General features: G+C 38.8%; 1 protein-coding gene across 2 annotated transcripts; it reads right to left on the bottom strand.

Moving 5' to 3' along the window:
- Window positions 1-1,554: 1,554 nt before the first annotated feature.
- Window positions 1,555-25,514, bottom strand: ATE1_1 (Arginyl-tRNA--protein transferase 1). 2 transcript variants are annotated; one of them, XM_051216671.1, is made up of 10 exons: window positions 24,415-25,514; window positions 22,702-22,810; window positions 22,584-22,647; window positions 22,284-22,543; window positions 21,132-21,445; window positions 19,832-19,939; window positions 18,257-18,424; window positions 15,999-16,183; window positions 6,630-7,256; window positions 1,555-2,820 (listed from the first exon to the last, which is right to left on the bottom strand). In XM_051216671.1, exons 1-9 carry the CDS (start codon window positions 24,472-24,474, stop codon window positions 6,719-6,721), a joined length of 1,806 nt encoding a protein of 601 aa, XP_051065266.1. In that variant the 5' UTR covers window positions 24,475-25,514; the 3' UTR covers window positions 1,555-2,820; window positions 6,630-6,718. The 2 variants fall into 2 exon arrangements, with proteins under 2 accessions (XP_051065266.1, XP_051065265.1); XM_051216672.1 differs by lacking the exon at window positions 1,555-2,820 and having other exon boundaries at window positions 4,274-7,256; window positions 25,388-25,514.
- Between the last annotated feature and the right edge of the window lie 296 nt (window positions 25,515-25,810).

Raw genomic sequence — 25,810 nt, 5'->3', positions numbered from 1 at the left:
AAACTTCAACCTTCTATCAGAGCACGTTGTTTTGGGTCGGTTGTCAAATGCCAATGAAGTTTGCCTTCAAATACGCGACTTAAAGAAGTCCAATGCTGACATCATCACAAGTTCGGTTTTTATCGATGATACGGTATTTAGGTATGCGATGAAGGACTGCGAAGGGTCCTCCATAACCGTCTCGAGGTCGTAGCAATGAATAGTGATGTACGAAAATACCTGTACTATTTAGTAAAACAGGTTGAACGAAAACATAAGTTGACTGCGGCCGAGTGTAAACAGGTTTAACTGGACGTATTGCGTCTATAAGTCTACTCCTGTAAGAGTTCACACCCATTCTCATTGGAGAAAATAAAAGATCAACTAGTTTTGCGGATTTATTTACCGCTACAGGGTGTTACTAGTGTTGTATCTGTCACTTTCCAATTGATAATCGAATTTCAGCATCTGTGTGAATATCGAAAGATAGTACGAATGTCATTTGTTCTTGTTATTGTTGTGTAAGCCAATTGTAATAAAGAATGGTATCAAATAGACATTTTTGTACTAGTGATTAAAACTTATTTTTCCTAAATAAAAATTTCTTCATTTGCTGTGGTTTGGAAATTGGTTTTACTTGTTTTCGATGCATTTTACTCGGATGTGGATACTCTAGATAAAATAAAGTGCTTGCTCATAACACCTCCGTGACATTAATTGTAGTCGGTCTTCGACTAGAGTGAACACGTCGATAATCGACTGTATAACCGATCGAACTTTATTTATGAATCCTATTACGCCCTAAGCTACGTCGAATATCACGTTGTAACGCCGAGTTATATGACCTGTAGTGTCGGTCATTATGTTAAGCCCATATATCTTATTCTAGCTTCCGGACAGCCTATTCTATTCATTCTACTTGAGTCACATTCTGATCTAGTTATTTATTCGCTTATCAATCTTGACTGTTTTTATATGAGCGCGTAGGTGTGTGTACATTTTTTATTCCATTACTCATCACATATCTGTAACTTACTTTTGTGTAATTTATAAATATTGATTAACGTTTAGTTAAATGGGAGTTGGCTTACCCGCCATCTCCACACCGCGTCGTTTCTCCTTTTTCTATTCCATTCGCTTCATATACAAAATATATGTATTCAAAAGTCCATTCTCGTTATTCGACTTATTTAATCCCGTTATTGACTAACGCGATTTAAGTTGATGATTATATACGAGAATAGGCGATAACAAACATTCATACGATCTAGATGGAGTCAGATCTACGGGCCACTAAAGACCTCGACACTGCCAAACCAATGACGCGTTAACCAGTACGAGCAGCCTATAGGCAACTCTAAATCCTCATTGGTTCTTCTTGCCTTGCCCTGTCCACTGAATCCAAAACACAATCTCAGCTCCCACCGTATGAATCACATTTCAGATATACATGGTTTATATACAAGCAACTCAGACCACCGCATCATAACATAAAATAGAAAATAACAATTATTCAAGATCAAATCAAAAGTGACTGTGAATGTAAGAGACTTTAACTAATAAATAAGGGATAACTTAAGGATAGTAAATCTTATAATAATATTCAATAGGTTAAATGAAAGCTTATAATAAAAGTAATATGTATATAGTCTAGTTAGTTAATAATTATACAAAAAAGATGTATCAAATGATAGTCCATAAATAGTAACTAGCAGTCTTAATTCATTTATTCTTTATTATCGACAAAATCATTTACTTGAACTGTACATTCGTATATAGAGTTAGATACGGAAAATGTATGTCTATAGTAGGACAGGAAATATTGCATCACCAATAAATAACAAATGAGGTTACGTATTAATCAAGGGGTAAGGAGAAGGAAATCGTTTATGGGTCAGATAATAGTCCAGTTGACGAATATGAAGAAAAGCGACAAACACAAAGGTCATAATAATAGACTGAATAATACTCAAGAAAACTTGTATACGGTAATAATAACCACTAATTAGAGTTTAAAATGCAAAATAGTAATTTTTAAAAAAATTCGATAACAATCAAATAAAAGTGCAAAGAAAATTAGGGTTAAGGAAGGGTGAGAGGTTGGACGAATCGTTTCTGCACACAAAGTTCGGATCTGAGTTCGTGAATTGCCAGTGCCTCAGCAGTGGATAAAATAGTGATTCGACACCCCTTCGATCCAATCCCTTTGACTCTATAGATCACTTTAAAAGAATACTTGGGAGCGGTGTGTCCAAAATTGATTAAATGTTCCTGTATAGAAATAGTGATTGTTTTACATTCTCCTTTTAAAAGCCAAGCTGGATAGTGTTCTGAAATGCGTTTGGAAAGTGATCGCTTTGTTTGGCCTATATAACGAGCCCCACACGAGCACGTAAATTTATAAATACACACTGATGTGGCCCAAAGCGAAAGTTTATCTTTAACACATCCAGGAATGGTAGGCCGGCTTGAGAAGACAATTCGATGCTTGGCTGTGTGGAATGTTTTATTCAATGATTTTGAAATCCGTTTATTTAAGATTTCAGCAGCCGTGTCACCTTTAAATTCCATATTCATGAACAGGGTTTTCTTTTGTACTGTCGATACTTTCTCATGATGAATTCTCGGTGTTAAGTTACTATCGACAAATCTAGGTGGATAACCGTTTCTGATGAGAGTTTGTAGGAGTTGAATTAGTTCCTGATATATTGTGTCAGTAGAACAGATTCGCTTGATCCTAGAGGATAAGGAGTGAAATAAGTCCCTCTTTCTACTCAATGGGACCCAACTATGGAAATTAGTGTACTGCCCATTCCAAGTAGGTTTTCTATATGTAGATCACTGTAAAAAACCATCAGGCATTCTTTTTAATCGGACATCAAGAAAATGAAATTCATTATTTGCCTCTGCTTCTAAGGTGAATTGAATCGACGGGTGGTAGTTATTGAAACTTTTCAAAATTTCATCTAGGTCCATGTCTTCTTCACAAATAATGAAAATATCATCCATATATCTCTTATGTAGATGAAATCTCTCAATTATTGGACGAAGTACAGAATTTTCCAGATTGGTTGTTGTTTTCAATATAGTCACATAAAAAACATATAGTTTCTGTGAGAGGAACATTTGTAAAAAGCGAAGTGACATCTAATGAGATCATTTTCTTACCAATTACGTTGAGATTTTTTATTGATTCGACAAAGTCAAAGGAATCAAGAGAGTTATATTTATTGATATGATTTTTAACAGGTTGTAAAATGTCCACTAACCATTTAGCAATCAAGTGACATGGAGACTTGTTCATATTAAGTATAGGACGTAGAGAGACATTATTCTTATGAACTTTTGGGAGTCCATATAATCTTCGTACAACGGAACCAGAAGGTTTAAGGTATTTAAAGAGGTCATAATTAATATCCGACTCATCTTTCATCTTCCTTAGTATTTTAATAATCAGTAACAATTCCGTTTTTTTTTCAGTTGTGTCTTTTTGAACGGTTTCTTTAGAGAATTTGACAGGATCGGATATTATCAACGATTTTCTTCCTTACCCCTTGATTAGTAGGTTAACCTCATTTGTTATTTATCCTCATATCCATTTTTGTGATGCAATTTTTTCTATTCTCCTATAGACATACATTTTCCATATCTAACTATATATACGAATGTACAGTTTAAGTAAATGATTTCGTCGAAAAGAAAACCTTCTTCGCTGAATTCTCTTTTTCTTATTCTTTGTTAGCATATGACGGATACCTGTTAACAAACGTTTATATATCTGTGTATTTTTCATTCTGAGCCAACCACATTGATATTAAGAGAAGTGCTAATTTAATCGTTAGTATTGTAGTTATTTGTAATAGACTCCAAGATCAACAAATTCTTTTCGTTCGAATCCCAAATCCTCAGTACAGAAGAGAAATATAAGGTATTTGGCAAAACTGGAGCGAATATAAAATAGAACACCGAATCCGTTGACTATTTGAATTCATGAACTTTTATTTGTCTGGTTTATCGGTTAAATTGTTGAAATGATTTGTAGTGTAATACTTAGTTGGAGACGATTTTAAACGCTCTTCCTTAATAAATATGTATTTCACAGGTTGAAATCATGAGTCAGTTGAAGCTAGACAACCATTGAAAACCTGGAAGCACTGGACGGCCGTTTCGCCCTGGTATGGAACTCCTCAGCAGTGCGCATCCACGATCCCGCACCACGCGGGGCTCGAACCCAGGACCTACTGGCTTCGCGCGCGAGCACTTAACCACTGAGCCGGCATCCAACGGTGTTAATGTCTAACTTCAACCAATCCACGAAGTTGCGCCACCGTACACCATTGTCTTCAGTTTTTAATGGTGGTCTAGCTTCAACTGACTCATGATTTCAACCTGTGAAATTTCTAAAACTCTCCACAAAACCCATTCAAATATGTATTTGGTGTCCAACCCAGTTATTCGTTCGTTCTCAGGAGCTTGTTTCTAAACACTAAATTTCCAACCATCCATTGATAAGGTGGCGGTCTTTCTAGGTGTACGTAATTGTTCAACCTACACCTGAAGCAGTTCATCAAATATATAATCACAACATTTAATAAAGCTTTCCAGATGGACCAATCTTTTGGAGTAAATATACTAAGGCTTTTCGGTGTTTCGACCCCAAAACAGGGACCATATATACATTACTATGTGAGTAGGATACCATTTACAACAATCTATTTTCAAAGCATGTCAGCAGGTAATATTTTTAGCGGAAATTCCATTATATGACTACTTCCTCAACTGAAGTGTAATTAACCTAAGGTATCTAGACATTTTGCGATCTATTTTCTTCATGAGTCCTATACACTGATTCCCAAAGCCCCAACTACGCTCATCCTAGTGGCCCTATTCCGACTAGTTACCTTTTCAGGTTTGATCGTCGTCACAAATAATTGCACACACTTCGGCTGGTTTGTTAAACAAGTCATATGATATCGAGTAATTCTTTTATCTTGATTTCAAAGTGATCTAGGCGTAAATCTTCTAGAAATCGTTCATCATTTGTAGTACCTCTGACGAAGTACATATACAGAAATTTTGTACAGAACTTAGTAACTACTCGCTCATAAATCCCGACCGATTCGTAACCTCGGTCCAGATACTCCTCCGGGAACCTTTTATCAACTTGACATTTAAGATATAATGCTAACGTTATTGAAACTTGTGTATTATTGCATTTTTGTAGAAACACGAAATGGTTTCTTCACAACACTTATGTACCCATAAGATGTTTGTGAATAATAATATACGTTGTCCCACACTCAGTATGTTTGAACCAGCTGCCATATTAGGCAGTTAGTGAGTCACTAAGTAGTGAAAAAGTGCACTATTAAATTCTTAATAGGTTAATGGCATTATGTTAATACATGATGTACAATAATCACTATGTATACGCCGTTTTGACGACACACACACGCAACTGATTAGCATGGAAAATTTACAAATGTTTGTTCACAGAAAATGCAGTTTTATTCATGTTTTTAGTTGGCAGCGTACAAAATATGCAATGCCCCAAATGCCCTGGAACGGCCGAGAGTGGGGTGGGCCCGCCCTCCCTCTCGAAATGCTCTCACACGGCCATGCCTATACAACCTCTGCCAGGGAAGTCCTACTCACTGCCTTCTCGCACCACGGGTGTTGTTTACGAAAATGAGAGGATGAAAAGCGAATGTCCGGTGCTTTAACCGGATTCTAAACCAATGGTGCACACGGGCTCCAGTATCCCGAGGGAACAAATGGTGTATGAACTAATTGTTGGTCATCGGCTTCCATGGAACTGCATCTCCTTACGATGCTCCACTGCCTTGTGGATCAGACCTTCAGGCCGAAGGCTCGGAGAGTGGTCCCCTAAGAAAACTGCCTGCTTCGGTTTGGGCACCCGGGCAGTATCCCAGTACTCACACAAATCGAATGATTTATGTGGCGCATATTTATTTGATGCCCCCTTGTACCAATATCTAAGTGTTAAAATAAATAAATAAATAACGTAAGAATCTTCCGTATCCACCAACGGATTTATTTAGTCGTATATCGTAAAAAAGAGATAGTACATATGTTAAATTAATTATTTATTTAGTGTGTTTCACCATTGAATAATCACGTATAACATTCAAAACAATTTCGTACTGTAAATACTTCTATTGTAATGAACGAGAACACAAATAGGAACAACCAAATGTATTTGAATATAAAATTACAGAATCTAAGAACCATACAATAAATACTTTATTTGTAAAATGTCAATTAATCGTCTCAAACTTCATTTCCATATCAATCATTCTCTGTTCTCGTTTTCTTCTTAACCATCTGCCATCAAGTATTTCACTGTCTATTGATGATACCTACTACTTATATCTATCGATATTAGTAGTATACACTACAATATCATTTACACTTCTGTAAATGATTCATTAAAATGAAACACAATAACAATCATATTGCCAAAAATGCCTGGTTTCTTTTTTCATGAATAATGATGATCGTTATTTTTTTCGGGGGGTAGGGCGGCGTGGCGTGGGGAAATGACATCAGTTCAGCGGTAAAAAAATATTAATTAAGTAGCAACAATAATAATAATAAATAAATAAATAATTATCAAACATAATCCTTACCAAGTATTATTGTCTATTTATTCTTCACATTAGTTGTGATCACCATGGTAACCATTATCATCATCATCATCATCACCATATTATTATTATTAATTCGAATGTATAATAATTTGAAAATGTCCAGATAATACACGTTTACCTAATAATTTAGCCCATTCACGAAATATAGGAATAACTTGTTTATTTAAATATGAACGTAAATTATAAAGAGATACTGGTGTATGATTCATGAAATCTTCTTTACTGCTGATTGTTTTCGACGATGACGACGACGACAATGTATTATCATTGTACTTTATATAAAAATAAATATGTGAATCTAATGTATCTATATCCATAGTAACAGGAATTGAATTTATATCAATTGAAGATAGAGATGAAAATCTTGTATAATGATTATTTAATTTTAATTGATTTAATAATTGTATACAATGATTAATAGGTATCCAATTATAGGTTTCAGAACATGCTAAATAAGCAGGACCATATTGTGATTTATATGACATTTTACAACATGAATGAATATAATAACCCATATAATATGAATTAAAATTTTGATATAATACATCGGATTGAATTGAATTTAAACCATAAGTATTAGATAAATAACGAACAAATGCAATTTCACTAGGAAACAAGAAAAAAAACCAATTGAAAAAGAAGTAACGAATAGTAGTTCTCATGTGAATTGTGCATAGAAATAATAAAAATGAATAGCCTAGTGATTATGGTAATTGATTTCTACTGGTGATCGACTGAATTATGAAGATGTCAATATCTAGGAGGGGGGGACATGGGATTAAGTAGATAGCTAGGATGAAGCTGGATAATCTAGACTTTGCAGATGATTTCGCTCTTTTATCGCACACACACAACAACAAATACAAGAGAAGACGAACAGTGAAGTAGCAGCAGTAGATCTCAATATACACAATGGGAAAAGCAAAATTCTCTGATACGACACATTATACACCTATCAAATCACACTTGACGGAGAAGCTTTGGAAGATGTAGTAACCTTTACATCATTGATGAACATGGTGGATCTGATTCAGATGTGAAAGTGCAGACCGACAGGGCAAGAGCAGCATATTTACAACTGAAGAACATCTGGAACTCAAAGCAACTATCAACCAACACCAAAGTCAGAATTTTCAATACAAATGTCAAGACAGTTTTACTGTATGAGGTGGAAAACTGGAGAACTACGAAAGCTTTCATCCAGAAGATACAACTGATTATTAACAGTTGTCCATGCGATACCTGGATGAGACAATCCATGCAGGGCATCGAAGATGAGACGACGGTAAGCAGAGGGTACGATGGGTTGGGGAAGACCGGTAGAAGTATTACATAAGATAGTACCTTAGCTAGTAGCTAGGGGTACTTCCTGGCACTGAAGGGATGTAGATTGTGGTGCTTCTGTACAAAAAGGATCGTTTGCTTGAGCGGCAGCCACAGCAGGAAGATCGAGCACCGGTGAACTAACTGCATTCACTTGGATACGTGACAGAGCATTAGCAACGTAGTTCAACTTGCCTTTGGTGTGACGGTCTGTCGTGAACTGAGAGATATAGTCCGGATGTCTGCATTCTGGAGGTGAGTAACGGTCAGACTTGGTATGCAAAGCATACGTTAAGGGCCTATGGTCGGTGAATAAGATAAATTGACGTCCTTCTACTGCGTGCCGAAAATGTTTGATGACGCAGTAAGCTGCTAGCAGTTCGCGACCAAAAGCGCTATATCTCGTCTCCGTGGTAGTAAGGCGTCGTGAGAAAAACTCGAGGGGTTGCCAACTACCGGAGATGTTCTGTTGCATAACGGCTCCTATAGCAAAATCAGATGCATCAACCGCTATACTAAGCGTGGCTGATGGGTCGAGATGGGCGAGAAGAGTGGCTTGCGCAAGAGCCGTTTTGATCTCTGTAAATGCAGTACGCGTAGTATCGTTCATTTCTAATTTGCGTGGGTTGCCGCGAAATAAGTCGGTTAATGGTCGTAACCGTTCTGCCGCGTGTGGGATGAAACGACGGTAGAAGTTAACCAAACCGAGGAATACCTTCAGCTCCTTGAGTGAGGACGGCACGTTGTACTCCTTTATTGCTCGCACTTTGTCCTCGCAAGGCAGAATACCCTCTTGCTTAATGACGTGAACCAAAAATATTATTTCAGGTTTACCTAACTCACACTTGTCCGGGTCGACTACTGTTCAATTATCCGAAAGGCGTTGGAATAATAGCGTAACATGTTGATAATGTTCATCTACGTTTGATGATGCGATTAGCAGGTCATCAATATAGAAGTGAACAAAATCTAGGTCTCATACAACGCTATCGATAAACCTTTGAGAAGTTTGAGCAGCATTCCGTAATCCAAAAGGCATACGTAGGAACTCAAACAAACCGAAAGGAGTCGTGATAGCAGTTTTTTCGATATCTTCAAGAGCGACTGGGATCTCATGATATGCTCGTACCAGATCGACCTTAGAAAAGATAGTCGTGCCCTTGAGCGATGCCGTGATGTCGTGTGTGTGGGGGATGAGATAGCTATCAAAGCGCGTAACTACGTTTAGTGCTCGGTAGTCGCCGCATGGTCTCCAACTAACCCCATCTTTTTTGCGCACCATATGAAGAGGAAAGGCCCATGGACTGTGAGAAGGATGAATAATACCAGTGGCTAGTAAAATGTTGAACTCACGTTTAGCGAAAGCTAATTTGTCCGCTGACAGTCGGCGAGGTCGTGCTGTGACTGGCGGTTCGCGGGTGACTATGTGGTGTATCACACGATTGGTCACCGATGGAAGCTCCTCGAGTGGTTTAGCTAGTGTGGGGAATTTCTCGAATAGAGCGTGGAATTTATCGTCACGCGAACAAAAGGTGCCTAGGATTCGGTACGCGTTTGTGTGAGCTTTGCAGCCCATGAATTTGCTGTTCGATGAAGTATCGATTAGCTGCAGCCTACGTGAATCGATTAGCAATTCGTAGTGTTGTAGGAAATCAATACCTAGTATGGCTGTGGGAACATCGGCAATGGTGAACGTCCACAGATACCGTCGTCGGTTGCCCAGGTTGACCGCGAGTTGTCGTGTACCATAGGTAGGAATGGCTGAGCCATTCGCAGAGCGCAGTCGGAGCGTTGTAGCTTGTGACTTGCTGTTACCAAGAGGTACGACGGAAACTTGAGCACCATTGTCCACTTGGTACCTAGCGTTTGTGCGATAATCGTGCACATAGAATAAACGGCCAACCTGGGGTGAAGGGTCGGCGAGCACAACCGCCTTTACTCGCCAACCTTGGAGTTTCCCGCCTTGTATGAGCACGGGGCTCGACAGCGGCGGGCACCAGACCCGAAGGATAGGTTGAACAAGCACCAACCTCCACTCGCTTCCGAAGCCGCCTTTCGGCGTGGCTTGGAAGATGCCCTCGTTGGGCGGGTGGTGATGGCTTTTCGGGAGTGTGAACGGACCCGAGGGACGTAGGGTTCGGGTACGTTACAACAATCTCGAAAACTAAGACGTGTGTGAATACAAGCGCCTATATCACCTTGAGCCGAGGAGTGACTAGCGTCTATGTCTACGTTCGTACGTGCCGTTGAGGCTACAATGTAGTGGTATTTGTTGCTAGTCCTCGCTAGTATTTTGTCTGCTATGAGGGCCACCTAATGGAGTGGTGAGTCCTCGAGCAGGGCCGTAACTGTAGGTTGGATATAGTCCGGTAATGATTCGAGCCACAGTTCTTTAACAATTTCACAGTCGGCTGCCGTAGGTCCTGCAAGAGATTGCAGGCGCGTGAGGTGGTGGCCCGGCTTAGCATCACCCAGAGGGTGACGTGCTAATAATGTCCTCAGTCGTTCCCCCCTCGATGGGAGGAAATGTCTGAGAATCGCCTCTTTGAGACGATCATAAGCATTAGGTATATTGGAATTGTGGACAACCTCACGGACAGCCACTCTATGGTCCCCGGGTAATGATTCGAGGGCGTAGGCATACTTTTGCCTTTGGCTCGTGATGCGGCGGGTCTCGAATTGAGACTCTAATGCGGCAAACCAGACCTCTGGGTCGTGGGGAATAAATGAGACAGGTCGAAAGTGGATGGCCTGTACGTCTGAGTCTATTACATTAATAATATTCTTATCGCTATCCGTCATGTCGAGTTATTGCCAGAATCTTATATATTAAAAAATATCAATATGAAAATATGCGACAGACGTGGATAGATAAGTAACAGACTCACCGCAATTGACTTTTTAAGAAGGTTTGGTTGCGATTGCCAAGTGTTCGTACAAATGGTGAACCTACAATTACGATCACATACTCACGTGCATCGATCGTTTTACAACATGGCCCGAAGCTATTCCCATCACGTCTATTACGGCGGAGACAGTAGCTCACCGCTTTGTAGAACGATGGATAGCGCTGTACGGCTGTCACTCGACTGTCACGACTGACCGAGGACAACAATTCGAGTCCGCATTATTCTCCTCACTGACCCGGCTGCTTGGTAAGGAACGCATACGCACTACGGCCTACCACCCAGCATCAAATGGTTTAGTTGAACGGTTTCATCGCCAACTTAAAAGTGCACTTCGAGCACACGAAGACGACAATTGGGACGAAACCTTACCGCTCGTTCTCTTAAGTATCAGAACGAGCTTAAAGGCAGATATAAAATGTTCAGCCGCTGAACCTGTATACGGCACGACATTGCGTCTGCCTGGGGAATTTTCCACACCACAGAGCAGTAACGATTTCGAAAAGACCTTCAAGGTTGATCGACATGGCCGCGTCGAGATCGTCAGCATTGATCGTCTCAAACCAGCACACGTCGATGACAGTGCCCTACTCGATAACTTGAGACCCAATGCTAGACCTATCAAACCTACTAGCGGGATCCTTACATCTACTTCAGGTCCCACGCTAGATACATCAGAGACCTCATTCTCACGTCCCGGTCAACAGCACATGTCATCTGCACCATCTACGGACGAGACTTCAGTCTCACGTCCAGATCAGCAGACCACGCCGCCCTTGACTTCGGGCCATGTTGTAAAACGATTGATGCACGTGAGTATGTGGTGGTAGAATTCACCCTTGATTGCATCCAGGCTGCAATCTGTCGGGGCATAGGCGGAGGTGAAGAAAAGACATCGTTTCTCACGCCGACCTCTTCTCACTTTGATGGAACTTTCTAACCTAACAGTACATAACCGACTGTTAATGGGGATCCAATCGATTAGTGCTGCCTCAGTTCTAGCGTTTAGTGCGACAACAACGCCAGAAAGACCAGACGAAGACGCCACAGGATCCCCGGATAGACGCACGTAAAACAAGCTTTTTGAAGTGACAGAGGGAGAGCGAATTTGTAGTACTTCACCAGAGTCCTGAACACGGGTCTCTGATAGATAATAAACATCGATATTAAGGCTTTCTAAAGACATAATCAATACTATCTGTTGTCCGACCTGCATTAGTGTGCGAACGTTGAAGGCAGTCAGTTTGGATGGTGCAAGTGGTTTTAGAAAAGCTGTTTCAGTATTTGTATTTGGTGGTAGCATTCAATTTTCAACCAGTCAGTGACTCTAGATCGTTTAGATAGGACCGAGTTTCCACCATGGGCGAGCTGCTGTATAAGTCGAAAAATAATTTTACATAAAGTGGGAACAAAAGAGAGTGAATAAGTGAAGTAGTTGAAAATAATAATAATGTGAATTGTTTGACTTTCAATCGAAGCGAGAATAGTATTTTCAGTAAGTATCGGGTGTGGTCCGAGAGATGGTGCTACACAGTGGCTAGAGACGTTATCAGATATGGCTCAGAATAGAAGCCAGTGGCGGTTCTGCTGTAACCTTCTTTTACTTTCATAAAAAGTGGTAGCTTCTTCCTTAACTGAAAGATCTCTTCTGATTCTACGTTTCTGATTCCCCATTATTATTATTATTATTATTATTACACTACCTTACACTAATCTGTTCGTTATTGTCCTTTTTTTAACGCTCCTTACTTTTTTTTCTTCTCCTCAAATTCTCATTGTTTTGTGTGACGCATATATATTTGGTGCACCATTGTACCAATTTTTATGTGTTCAAATAAATAAATAAATAAAGTCCTACTCACTACCTTATCGTGGCAAGGGTGTTGTTTACGAAATTGAGAAGACGGAAAGCGAATGTCCGGTGCTTTAACCGGTTCGGTGGATATGAAGGATCCACCTAGGAGAGTTGGAAAACCCTGATTCTAAACCAATGGTGCACATGGAATCCAGTATCCTGAGGGAATGAGTGGCGTATGAACCAATTGTTGGTCACCGGCTAACATGGGACTGCATCTCCTTACGTTGCTCCACTGCCTTATGGATCAGACCTTTAGATCAAAAGCCCTGGGCGTGGCCCTCTAAAAAAACACCTGCTTCGGTCTGGGTACCCAGGCAGTATCATACGACTCGCAGTCAAGTTAATCGACATGAATATGGTGTGAGTGAATCAGTCAGTCAGTCAGCTACAACGTAGGACCAGGCACATTTATGCATCGGTCCAAGTTGCCATACCTCATTAACACAAAAAGATGGACACCGGATTCATAAAAGTAGTTAATTCAGAGGTGGTAATATATAAAAGAAAGATGGCAATAAGGATATAGTTCAGGAAGAAAGAATTAGTTCGTAGAAAGAAAGATATGGAGTGATTTTAATCTCTTAGTTTAACGGAAGACAGAGAGTGTATACACCGACACTATTGTGGTCGATTCTGATCCCAGCAGACGGCAGCAATATTTCCAAGGCATCTGTGGTCAAATACTAGTAGCTTACGAGTGTCTTCTACTCTTAATGGCCATGTTTCGCTGCCGTAAAGTAAAACAGAACGGCCTGCCGCGCAGTATAATCGTCTTTTTATTGATAGACGGATATCTCGCCTTCGCCATAGGTGACGTAAGTTGGCAAAAGCCAAGCGAGCTTTTCGAATTCGTGCTGAGATTTTGTCACACACCAGACCACAAGGGCTGATGAGACTCCCAAGATAAGCGGAACGGTCGACACGTTCAACTACTTCACTCCCTATCTATAGTTCAGGTGTTGACGCAGACCAGCCCTGAAGCAACAACTTGCATTTAGAGAGAGAGAAGCGCATTCCAAATGCCAATCCATCTAGACCAGCTGCCCTTCCTGGTTTCAGATTAGCTATAGCCTTTTGAACTTCTGCTAGAGTTGGGGGACCTACTTCAATGTTCCATTCACACTGTCTGGGAATGGAGGGTAGTTGTAGAGTAGCTGAAGGCCAGCTGAACTGTTCTCTCAAATGTTCCGCCCATCGTTCTAAACGTCTGGACTGAGAGCAGATGAGGGTGTCGACTTTTTCCGAAATAGTCTGACTGACACTTGACTTATTAATTCCAGTTTCTTTTATTGGTCTGTAGAGCTGTCTTGTGTTCCCTATAGTCGCCGCCTTTTCCGTCTCTTTTGCTTTCGTTACCCACCACTGCTCACGGTCGTTCCTTAGACTTTTTCTTAACCTAGATCTGATTTGTTGTCGCTCTTCATCGTGTTCAGAGCCTGATAGGATGAGTTTGCGAGAATCCATCAGTGCAATAGACCTTGAAAAAATCCATTGGTTCTTTGTAACCCTGTGGTTTAAATCACTGATAGATTTCATTGCTGTTTCCACAGCTGTTTGTACATCTTTCCAAGCAACATTTGGGTCAGCCTTGTTTTCAGAACTACCTAAGTGTGACCTCAGTTGTTCCTGGAACCTACTTCTGGTTTACTCGCTACTCAGTTCGGTTCTAATGGGTCTTTTTACTGTGGCTTTTTTGCGTCCAGTGAGGCGCAAGCAGATGCGTGCCCGTATTAGGGTGTGGTCGGAGCCCAAGCAGGTACTCCAGAATGAGCGACAATCTTGTACCGACCCTCTCCAACGATGACTGATGGCAATATGGTCTATTTCAGTCCATCGTTGATTTGGTGTAGGGGGTCGCCATGTTAGACGATGTCTCTCCTTATGCTTAAAATTTGAGTTTGCTAAAAATAAACGATTGTCTGAGCACAGTTGCAGCAGACGATCACCATTATCTGTTCGTTGTGCCGGAATACTAAAATACCCACCTAAATGCCTTTCTGTTTGGTTTAAACTACCTATCTGGGCATTAAAGTCACCTGCTACGAGTACTATGTCTGAACGTTTAGCTTTCTGTAAAATTCATCTTTCACTTCATCTGAGCTGCAGTCGGTGGGAGCGTAGGCGGAAACGACAAAAAGGCAACGACGTGTGTTTCTATCCTTCCGTGTTCTTACGGAGCGGTTTAGCCGAACAGCACATAAACGACTGTTAACGGGGATCCACTCTAACAGTGTTTGTTCCGCCCTCATGCTTAGTGCTATCCCTACTCCTGCCAGTCCACGAGAGCTGGCCGGCGGGTTACCAGATACACGGAGGGTGTATCTCGTTGGCTCTCCGATTGCCGAGGTGAGGTCAAGTGAATGACCACACTGGGATCCTGTATGCGTGTTTCAGAGACACAGCATACATCAATGGTACGAGATTCTAGGGTTTTAGCCACGGAAGCCTCCTGACCGATTTGACATAGAGTGCGTACGTTGAAGGCTCCAATGTGTAGTTTGGAGCGAGGTTTCAGTACACCTGGGACAGTGTTTTGAGCACTAGAATCGTTGGCTATGGTGACACTTGAGGAGGAAGCCGAAAAAGGAAGTTTAGAGGTGAAAGTCGATGTAGGAGCAATAATAGGACGTGAAGACTGAGGTTGATTATGAATACAGTGGTCTTGAGTACTGTTAGAAGTATGAGGGCGGTTATCATTTCCCGGTTGCCCACACCGTGGAAGGGTTCTTCTGGAGGTACCTGGAAAGGAAATTGTATTAGAGGTGGTCTTAGAGACCTGAGAGCGTGACCGCAATGCCCAAGGGACAACTGCTTGAGATCGGTCACACACGATTTTTCTGTGAGAAATTTTTGTGTTAGCTCCGTACTTGTTGAGACCTTACCGCCGGAGACGGATATCCGTGGGATAAGGCGAGGTGTGCATTTTTAGGGTCGACCCTTTCTAACCCCACCCCTTCTTGTGGGAAGGCAGCATCGCTGTCATGCTGGTTGTCTGAAGGAAACACCTTACTGCTATCACACCTCTGTACAGTCCGCAGTACGACTTCGCCTTCGGACCTTGGGATTGTTGCTTTTAGTCTTACCGCTCTTCAACCGACCTGTCTGACATGGTAGGACCTTGAGGAACGGTTGTTCCAGCCGGTATAGCTCGGTTGCTTCATCACGATAGGCAAGCCCGACCACCACGTCAAGGTAGCAACAACAGTCGAGTGGTGTGAGTGAAGTATACTAATTAAAATAACTCTGTGTTTAATGACTCACCGTAAAGCAGTATATGTACCAAGATGAAGAAATGAATAGTTCGGATCATAGAAAACATAAACAGATGAAAGACATCGTGGAAGTAGATCGATAACACCGACAGCAATTAATTTTTCACCATCAAGCCAATATTGTTGATGATAAGAACCAAACATTGGTGAAGTTGAATTCCATTCAAAATCGTCCTTTAAGAAAATTCATTCAGTCATAGACGAGAAATTCACACATGAATGTTAATCAATAATATTTGTACACAATAATCATTCACAGTTTTAGCGTCAAATATATATGGTTGATGATTATAGTTATGGATAAGTTTTACTATTAAGTAAAAAAGAAGTATGTGAAACTTAAAAGCATTCTAACAATGACCTCCAATACATTAGTATTCTATTTTAAACTTATGCGTATGAACAAGGTAGTCTTGAATACAGTTAGAGACAAGTAGGCAGCCGGTTAGTGATAGTTGTCTACGTGGTACATGTATACTTCTTATTGAGGGGCCTGAAAAGCGAGTTACGTTAAGTGTGTTCTTGTCAATCTAGGAATTATCGCAGAGCCCAAGGGACAATTACTTTAGGGAGGTCACATACGGTATTTCAGAAAGTAGTTCTTGATATATCAGCTCTATATTATTCAAACCTTACTGCTTGAGATGGAAATCTGTGAGGTAACCCGAGGTGAGCTATTTTTAGGGTCGGCATTTTATAATGTAGATGTGGGTTTTTCAGAGAGAAATACCTTACTTCCGTTACACCCGACTATAGTCAGTAGTACGACGTCACTCTTGAACCTTGGTTTCTCTGATTTCAAACTTACTGCTCTCCGACCGGCCTCTTTGGTGTAGTATTACTTAACGTAACGAGGATTCCTACTAATCTAGTTCGACTGGTCATCACGAATGACATGACCAACCACCACCTCAAAGTAGCAGATACAGTTGGATGAAAACTGGGTATAAATGTGTAATGGTATCGTTACATATACAGTTTTAAGATAACATATAAATTATATATTTTAAATTCTGTCAGTAGATTATGATCGAACTAACATGTATCATCTCTAACTGTCAGTTAGTTGAACCAAATCGGAGGAAAACTCTGAATTTAGGTTTTAAGCTGGTTGATATTATTCATCTGGAACGTTAATCTACAACCTTGAGGAAGGTGAATTCTGATACATGATATGAAATTCAAGCTTGCATCACTGAATGCCAATATCTATATCGATAATTACTGAGCTACTGTAAAACTGGGATGTATACACTGGTCGATAAGTGAATAGTAAACAACGTTTTGTTGTCTATTCCCTAAGACTAATTGAATTACATCAGTCAAGTTTTAATTTGATAACCATAAACCACAGGAGTTAATATTTTATTATAATTTAACTAACATTGGGTGATTAGAAGTAATTATATATTAAAACCGTTCACATCTAGAAAATTTCAATTTATTATTAACAAAGACTAAAAACTAATTTGAACAATTATAAAACTAATACCAGAAGGGGTTTTTGTAGATATTATAGTAATTTTAATAGTTGAGATCATGAATCAATTGAAGCTAGACCACCATGAAAAACCTGAGACTCCTCCTCTTTTGATATTAATCAACATATGCTCACTAGTGACTGGCTTCAAGAGGTATTTCCTGAAGTTCTAGTGAGAAGCAGTCACCAATGGAGTTCAATCGGGTCTGTTGTGAGATAGTAACTCACTGAAGACAATGGTGAATGTGTCACTCAATTTCGTGGATTAGTTGAAGTTAGACATTACCACCGTTGGATGCCGGCTGTGGTTTAGGGGTTAAGCGTTCGCGCGCGAGACTAATAAGTTCTGGGTTCGAATCTTACGAGGCGGGATCGTGGATGCGCACTATTGAGGAGTCCCGCAGTAGAACGAGACGGCTGTTCAGTGCTTCCAGGTTTTTCATGGTGGTATAACTTCAATTAGCTCATAATCTCAATCATTGAGATTAATTATAAAATTATGCGGAACGATTGTACACCAAGCAACATAATATTGAACCAGAGAATTGGTAAGAAATGAACAGAATTAGATAGAAACTTTATTCTATCTTAAAACTATTCACAGAAGAGCATTGTATACTACTGATCATCGCGTTCCCAATCCCCTTAAACAGACACACACACACATTGTTATTGAAAACAGGATCTTGAAGTTTCATTATTATTATTGTTATTACTATTATTATTATTATTATTATTGTTATTACTATTATTATTATATCTCTTACCAATACTAATGGAGATTTAACTAAGAAACGTTGAAATTTCTCCCAAGTACAATCTTCTTTCTCATCTTTATGTATATGAATTTGATATTGTTCATAAATTCTATGAGATAATTTTATACGAGATTCATAATCGATATCTGTTGGTGAAGATGTGCGTATTAAACGAATCTATAATATGAGAATCATTAATTACAAAAGTATATTACTATTATAATTATCATATACAAAGATTGATAAACATGAAATGAAGATAAATAAAATAGTAAAGTGGTTTATCATTGCTTCAAACATTTACCTTGACTTCGCCTGTAGCTCTTCTAGAGTTACTGCCAGTTCTAAGCCCGGGTAAAGGAGGAGGGTTGGGCATAGGGTTAGCAACCCCATCCCGTAGAAAACTAACTCGCTAAAAAACGCTAACCAGAATAAAACGCAAACATTTACCTCACATGTTAGAACGATAGAGCCGTGAATAAACATTGCATTTCAGCATCAGGATCAAATCGGAATGAGATTGTTGGTCCATTTTCAACCATTCAGAGTTAGTGGATAAGTTTAAAGTATACTAGAAGATTCTTGTGAAAATCTTATATATACTCCAATTGTAATGATATATCTTCGTAGTTCGGATTATTGAAAATATATGAGGTTCTCATCCGATTCTTATTATGATTCGGAAATAGCAAAGTGAAATATAATGCCTAACGAATACTACACAAAATAAGAGTGAAATATTACTCTTTCAACTAACAATAGGTCCATACGCCGTTTGCTCACTCAGGATACTGGATACCATGTACACCATCAGTTTGGAGTCAGGGTTTTTCAACTATCCTAGGTGGATCCTTCATATCCACCGACCCGATTAAAGCTCTGAGCATTCGCTTTTCGTCTTCTCAGTTTCGTAAACATCAACCACACCGCGAGAAGGTAGTGAGTAGAACTTCCCTGGTAGTGGCTGTATACGCGTGGCCATGTGAGAGCATTTGGAAGGGGAGAGCTGACTCTCCTTACCCTCAGTCATGCCAGGGCATTTGGCAGCAGTAAACAGTAGAAATTGAAAATATCCATTATTATGATCTTCAACTAGTGGGGGTAATAAATATCATTAACTTTAGTGAAATAAGCTTTAAACACACAGACAGAACACTTATGTCGGACCGCATCGCATTTTCTTGAACGTAAGTGTGAAAACTTAACATTTAGTGCGTTTATGGCATATATATAATAAATATCTAAAATTTAGGAAACCTGCTTGTCATCATATAATCTTGAAAGTCTATAATCCAGTGGAACTGTTGTTCATGATTATATTTGAATTTCAATGTCTAAATAATGAATGAGTGAACGCGAACTATACAAGAGAATTTGACCACAAGCTAATTGATATGAAAATAAAAAACAGTATACGATTTGAATTAATAGGTGTCGAGTTCGAAACCCAGACGTTTCCAAAAACCATAAACCAATTAAAGGATACCAGAATAAAGTGAAGTAAATAATTAGGAATTTCATGGATTAGTGGTATAAATATCATCTATTTCCATTAACATAAAGAACGAAAATTTGCACACATACTTCGATAAAGTGCTTTCCTTCTCCTTTGTTTGGTTCAGATTGTAGAAAATCTTCGACTTGCTTTGGTTTATTTTTATCTAGACGTTTCTGACGTCTTTCATAGTACTCCTGGTAGCAATAACAACAACAAATGAGAAACAATTGAAAAATTTCCACAATGAAAAATGTTTGTCTTTAGTAAGTTAGTAACACTTACAATTGGTTTATTTTTGGAGTATTGATCAATGCCATGTTAGTGTGGTCCTTTAAGACTGATTGAATTACATCGATCAAGTTGCAATGTGATTAGGTGCACCCTATTGGTATATCAGGTGATTGAAAGTGATCGACAGGAGAATCTGATCAGCACTAAGAAAGGATTGACGAACACGATATTCGTCACTGCTCAGTGACTGACAAACCGTAAATATCTCAATCCTACAGATTAGCCGCGATCCTAACAAACCAGTGGTAGTCACAGACTGTAAAGCTGAATGACACGGGATCGAATCTGCAACGGAGTATCATTTCCCTCCAGATTACAGCTACACCTCTCTGATGGGAATCAAACGGCACAAAACCCATAATCAAGTGTCTCTGAGGCGTGTAACCCAAAGACTTCAACAACTGATCTTGATCGTATGTGGGTGGAAACTGCTCATACTGATATACAGTTAACTGAACTAAAGTAGGTGAAGTAACGTATGAAACCAACGACCCAATAGTTGAAAGCTAGATGGTTTAAACTCAAAAGTATAGCTCACAAACAAGCATGCGCAGAACAAAGCAGTTGCCTAGTACACTGTTACCGCATATTCTAGTCTCTTGATATATTTTTAAATATTTCCGCAGTCTAGATGTACATCTGCATGATGTACGCTTCTTTACACTAAGTTAGATAAAAAGGTTCCAATGTGATTACTCAATAGTTGACAATGAATAACAGATTACAGAAACTCACTAACCAGCAAGTAAAATGTAACACCAGTAAAAAGAGCTGTTACTCTTACTTCGAACGATTTAAACATATACTTCCCATAATTAATTTACATTGATAAGTATACACAACTACTCATTGTACCCAATCTAAGTTGAGTACATAAATGTAATGCCGCATTTAGTGTTGATCACAGTAAACATATGTTTTGTACTTCATATCAAAGACTGATGAACGGCGTTCAAACTGTAAATTACTTAATTACAAGTCGTGTGTTCACAGTATACAGTTAGTTAAACAATCTATTTGTCAACTGCTATCTTCAATTTCACAACATAAAATCAATTTATAATATCTTCTGAAAAATATACTAGAAAATAATACCTGAAGTAAAATTTTAAATGAACGATTTTCTTTTAGGCTTCTATGACGTAAATGTTCTTGTTTAGCTATCCAACGACGAAGATGAGCTTTCATTTTGTGACTTCCATGCGACGATGAACTTTGAATTTTATCACCTGAATGAATACTTTGAAATTCCACATTATTATTATTACTATCATTTGATGTATTTAATGTATAATGTGGTGTACTAGGGGCGTTTTCTGTTGATGATGATATTTTATCGCCGAAACAATCTGTTTGATATATATTTGTTTGGCTTTTAGTTTTCTCTTCATTTTGTTGAACTGCGGCGACTGTTTAACATTGAATTGTTAAGCATAAACAAAAATTAGTATGAAGGGTCTTTAGAAATTGTTAAATTTGTAATTTTACATCACGGACTGACCTTAGTTAGACGACTTAACGTTTTTAATTTTGATATCATATGAGGTGACGTTGTTACGTCAGTCATGGCCAAAATAAAGTTTGAGACTGTATCAGCCCAAGTTGCGATATCACATTGACACAACAAGATGAATAACAAAAGTTTAAATCATAGTAGCAATGAAGATAAAATGTTGGCAAATACAACCAAAAAAGAGGGTGGATTTAAAAATCAAAGAATATCTCGGAACTCAATATCTAAGGGAAGACACAGTGAATGCAAAAACAGCATTAAAATCAATTCTGTGCTATGACACCTGATCTCTTCAGCCACTAATCTCAGTCACTGCACGGACTCACACCAGGTTATCTGAACATGCCAATATCACTCAGCTGAATAATCAATCGTTTTATGGATTGATGCAATGTCTAGATCTGAGCAACCCTATATTTCGTCCAGCTTCCTACTACTACAGGCAAAATTACACGTCGAGGTATGTAGTGTTTGAACGCATGTATGTTTTCAATGACAATGAAATAACTGTTATTGCGTGATTTAAGAGAAAAGAATGATTTGCAGAATAGGACCTACTAACACAAGTTCATACCAATAGTCAAGGATTTCTGGTATCTTCATTAAAATAATCATGCGTAATTTTACCATACCTAATATTATGACCGATGAATGACACCGGTATGTTTATAATTAAAACAATGATAACAGAACAATACATATAATTGCCGACATAAAGATAATAATCAATTTACCATTTTTAAATGACAAAACAGGCATCGATTTTTCCTCAGGAACAAACATACGATGATCATCCGTTCTAAGATTATTAAGATCCTCTTTTTGATGAGATGTTTTTTCATGAGGTAACTGTCCAAACTTTAAAAAATTGTACATATTTTTCAACACTCTTTTATGTGATTTCTTTAAATGGAAATGTAATGCATCACATCGAATAGTATATGATGGACAACAAGTAATATCATTTAAAGGTTTATAACAGTAAGTACCTGATCTGTAAACAATTATTTCGACAATTGGAAAAAATAACATACCGACGCCATCCTCGATCGATCATATATTGATAATCTGAAACAGTAAGTCGTTCAGCCATCATACCTTTGATAAAATAAACATAGTAATACGTGTTTTCCTAAATAATTTTAGCATTACCCCAATTAGTCTTTTTGTCGTCAGAACTATTTTTACAATAACCACACTGTCCTGAAGAATGAGATCCATATGGGATTACTAAACTAGGATTGGTACAAAGTTCCATTTTCTAAAAGAAAATACATTAATTTAACTCCATATACATAGATATAGACATAAAGAATTTGCCACATCTATTTATAAAAAAAAAACGAGAACATCAGCCCCTAAACGCCTTGATATGGTCAGGGTCGAGGAGAGTCAACCCTCCCTTCCCAAACGCTCTCACGTGGCCACGCGTATACAGCCACTACAAGGGAAGTCCTACTCACCGCCTTCTCGCGGTGTGGGTGATGTTTACGAAACTGAGAAGACGAAAAGCGAATGCTCAGAGCCTTAACCGGGTCGGTGGATATGAACAATCCACCTAGGAGAAGTGGGAAACTCTGATTCCAAATCAATGGTGCACAAGAGCTCCAGGGTCCTAAAAGAACAAATGGAACCTATTGTTGATCACTAGCACCCATGAAACTTCATCTCCTAACGTTTCTCTACTGCCTTGTAGATCGAGGTCAGGGAGCGATTTCCTAAGAAAACCACCTGATTCGGCTTAGACACCCGGGCAGTACCATAGTCCTTACACGCAAATCAAGTAACCTGTGTGGTGTATATGTATTTGGTGCTTCTTTGTACTAATGCTTGTGTCCAAATAACAATACTAATCAGTTTAAAGCGAACAAGTATATAAAAGTGTTAGTATTTGTACTATTTAGAGAAAAATATGAAATGGGTATATGAGTTATAGTGGTCAATTTTCAACCATATAAACCGTTCTGTACACTACTAACTTATTAACTAAATACAAATTCGAGTACCCGATTTCCGTTACTGATAATGTAGACAAGGAGTTTCCTATTTATCACAAAAACCGGAAATTTTTGCAGCGTTCCACATTTTATCATTTCTTAGACGTGAAACATAGTATATGAATGCAAAAGAAACTATTAGATTTTTATTATTTGATAGTAAGACTACTGCAATCAGTGAATGGACAATGCTAATGTTAGACATGAAGTAATAAGTAGAAGTACTGGATAAGTTGATAGTGTGAGACTTCATTCACTGAGAAATCTTTCATATATGTTGAGTAGTCGTCCACCCTGTTGTCCTATGTAAGCCAACAAATAAGTGGGCTGGAAAACTCCTGAGCATTCCAAAACCAAGGGACAACATCAGCTACTGACATTATGAACTTCAATCAGGTGCTAACCTATTTGGATCCGGAACGATAATTTTAATCTAAAATTGGATACGTTGCATGAGACGTTTTACAGTAGATCGACAAGTTGCTGATGCATTCATTCGTCATCCTCTATGTTTTGACATGTCATTGTAAACGTTTTGTTTTCTAATTCCCATTTTTATACCTAGTTAACTTGTATTACTGATTGCATACGACTATCTCACCAATTTCTATTATTTTGCTGACTCCACTCAAAGCAAATGTAACTCTCATCATAAATACAGAACTTTGTCGACAATATTTGTACTACTGAATGACGGACACTTTAGATAAGTCTGCATGCCTGTTGCTGTAGTCATTTTTGTCCCTGAAACCCAGCACATGACTGGAAGAGTTAGTTGTTTTGTTATTAGCCACGAACGGATAGAAAAACGACAAAGTCCCTAGTGACCTTAGCACTTAGCAAGAATTATGGTGAAACGCCGTTTTACCTTATGTTTCTGTGAATAAATCCGGCGTCGATTTGCACCCACATTCAAAAATAAGTACATTCTTCAATATTCCAACGTTCTGTAAATGTCTTATCACGTTTGGCATTATAGTTGATGTCAGTTAGTGATGAAAACCCCAATCATTAACTGTATATGAAAATTCCGACTGTTCTACAACCCTTATTAGGTCCCAATCATTTGGTGTCCGCTCTCAAGATCACTTCAGCGTCGCTTAAAGGTCGTCCATAAATTATAGTCTCACCGCACATATAAAACTACAATTGCTGATCTGTTTTGAAATCCAAGTGATGAAGACGCTATTTCTCATTTAAAACACCTTTATCGCGCCAATTTCTTATAGTGTTACCCGCTTTCATTAAATAAATATTCTTGAAACTAAAACTAACCTCGATTGCATAAAGTACATTGAACCGACCTAGGTATAGCAGGTAAACCCTGGTATGCATTATTACTTTGTTTGAACTAGAGATCATTCTTCATGAATAAATATGCTTAATAGTCCTCACACTAATTACGTTCTTTCTCTTTTTCGGAATGGTTAAAGAACCATATCCATCAGTAAAATGTTGACGTCCAATTATCACCTATAGTTAAAAACTATCGACTATTTAGTGGACTAGTCTGTTAATTACACTAAAATTTAACCACTTGAATGGCTAATATAAGGAAAAGGTAGACAACTCAGAGGAAGACCCGGGGGATAGACAATACAGTGGTAATTTTGAGGAAGGTCAAGTAGTTAATTTCTAGACATTTCCACTTGACGGGAAAATTCACAAAAAACCTGCCATTCCCATCGCGTTGGGAAAAAAACCACAACTTGATTTATTTTCGCCCATATACATAGTGACACTTCTTAAGGAATCTCCCTAGTATTTCTCGGAAATTCCCCATTATTACTCCTTTATTATCCCTCCTTATTATTAGTCAAGTGTCAAGTTATATTTCGTACGTTTTATGACCCAGAATCTACTTTTATACTGCTGCTTATTCGGTAGCGTCCTTCAGGTAAGCCAACAAGTAATATGAACTGTACAGCAAACTTCTAACTGATGTAACGCGAGAGACGTAGAACGCGCTTACGTTGAAGTCAGGTCAATTATGTGCTTTATATCAGATTCATATTCATGTACTGAGAACAGAAGGCTTACAGCCCGTGTCAGATTCTAAGCGTGTTTAGTCTCCTGTTGAATGAGTCTTCTGAAGTGACATACCACATTTTCGGGTGACGGGTTCTAAGAATTGATTATTCGGTTTGTAAATCTACATGTCACTGGTATTTTGTCCATTCTTGGCTTTTTTGCTCGCTTATTATGTCCTCTAAGTTTTCCTAATCTATTAGAAAGAAAAAGAGGATAATTCAGGCATTACTCAT

This window comes from Schistosoma haematobium, chromosome 6, assembly GCF_000699445.3.
Source record: "Schistosoma haematobium chromosome 6, whole genome shotgun sequence".
NCBI classification, from domain to species: domain Eukaryota; kingdom Metazoa; phylum Platyhelminthes; class Trematoda; order Strigeidida; family Schistosomatidae; genus Schistosoma; species Schistosoma haematobium.
Note: the sequence above shows the minus strand (reverse complement) of the source record. Positions and strands in the feature narration are given on the sequence as shown.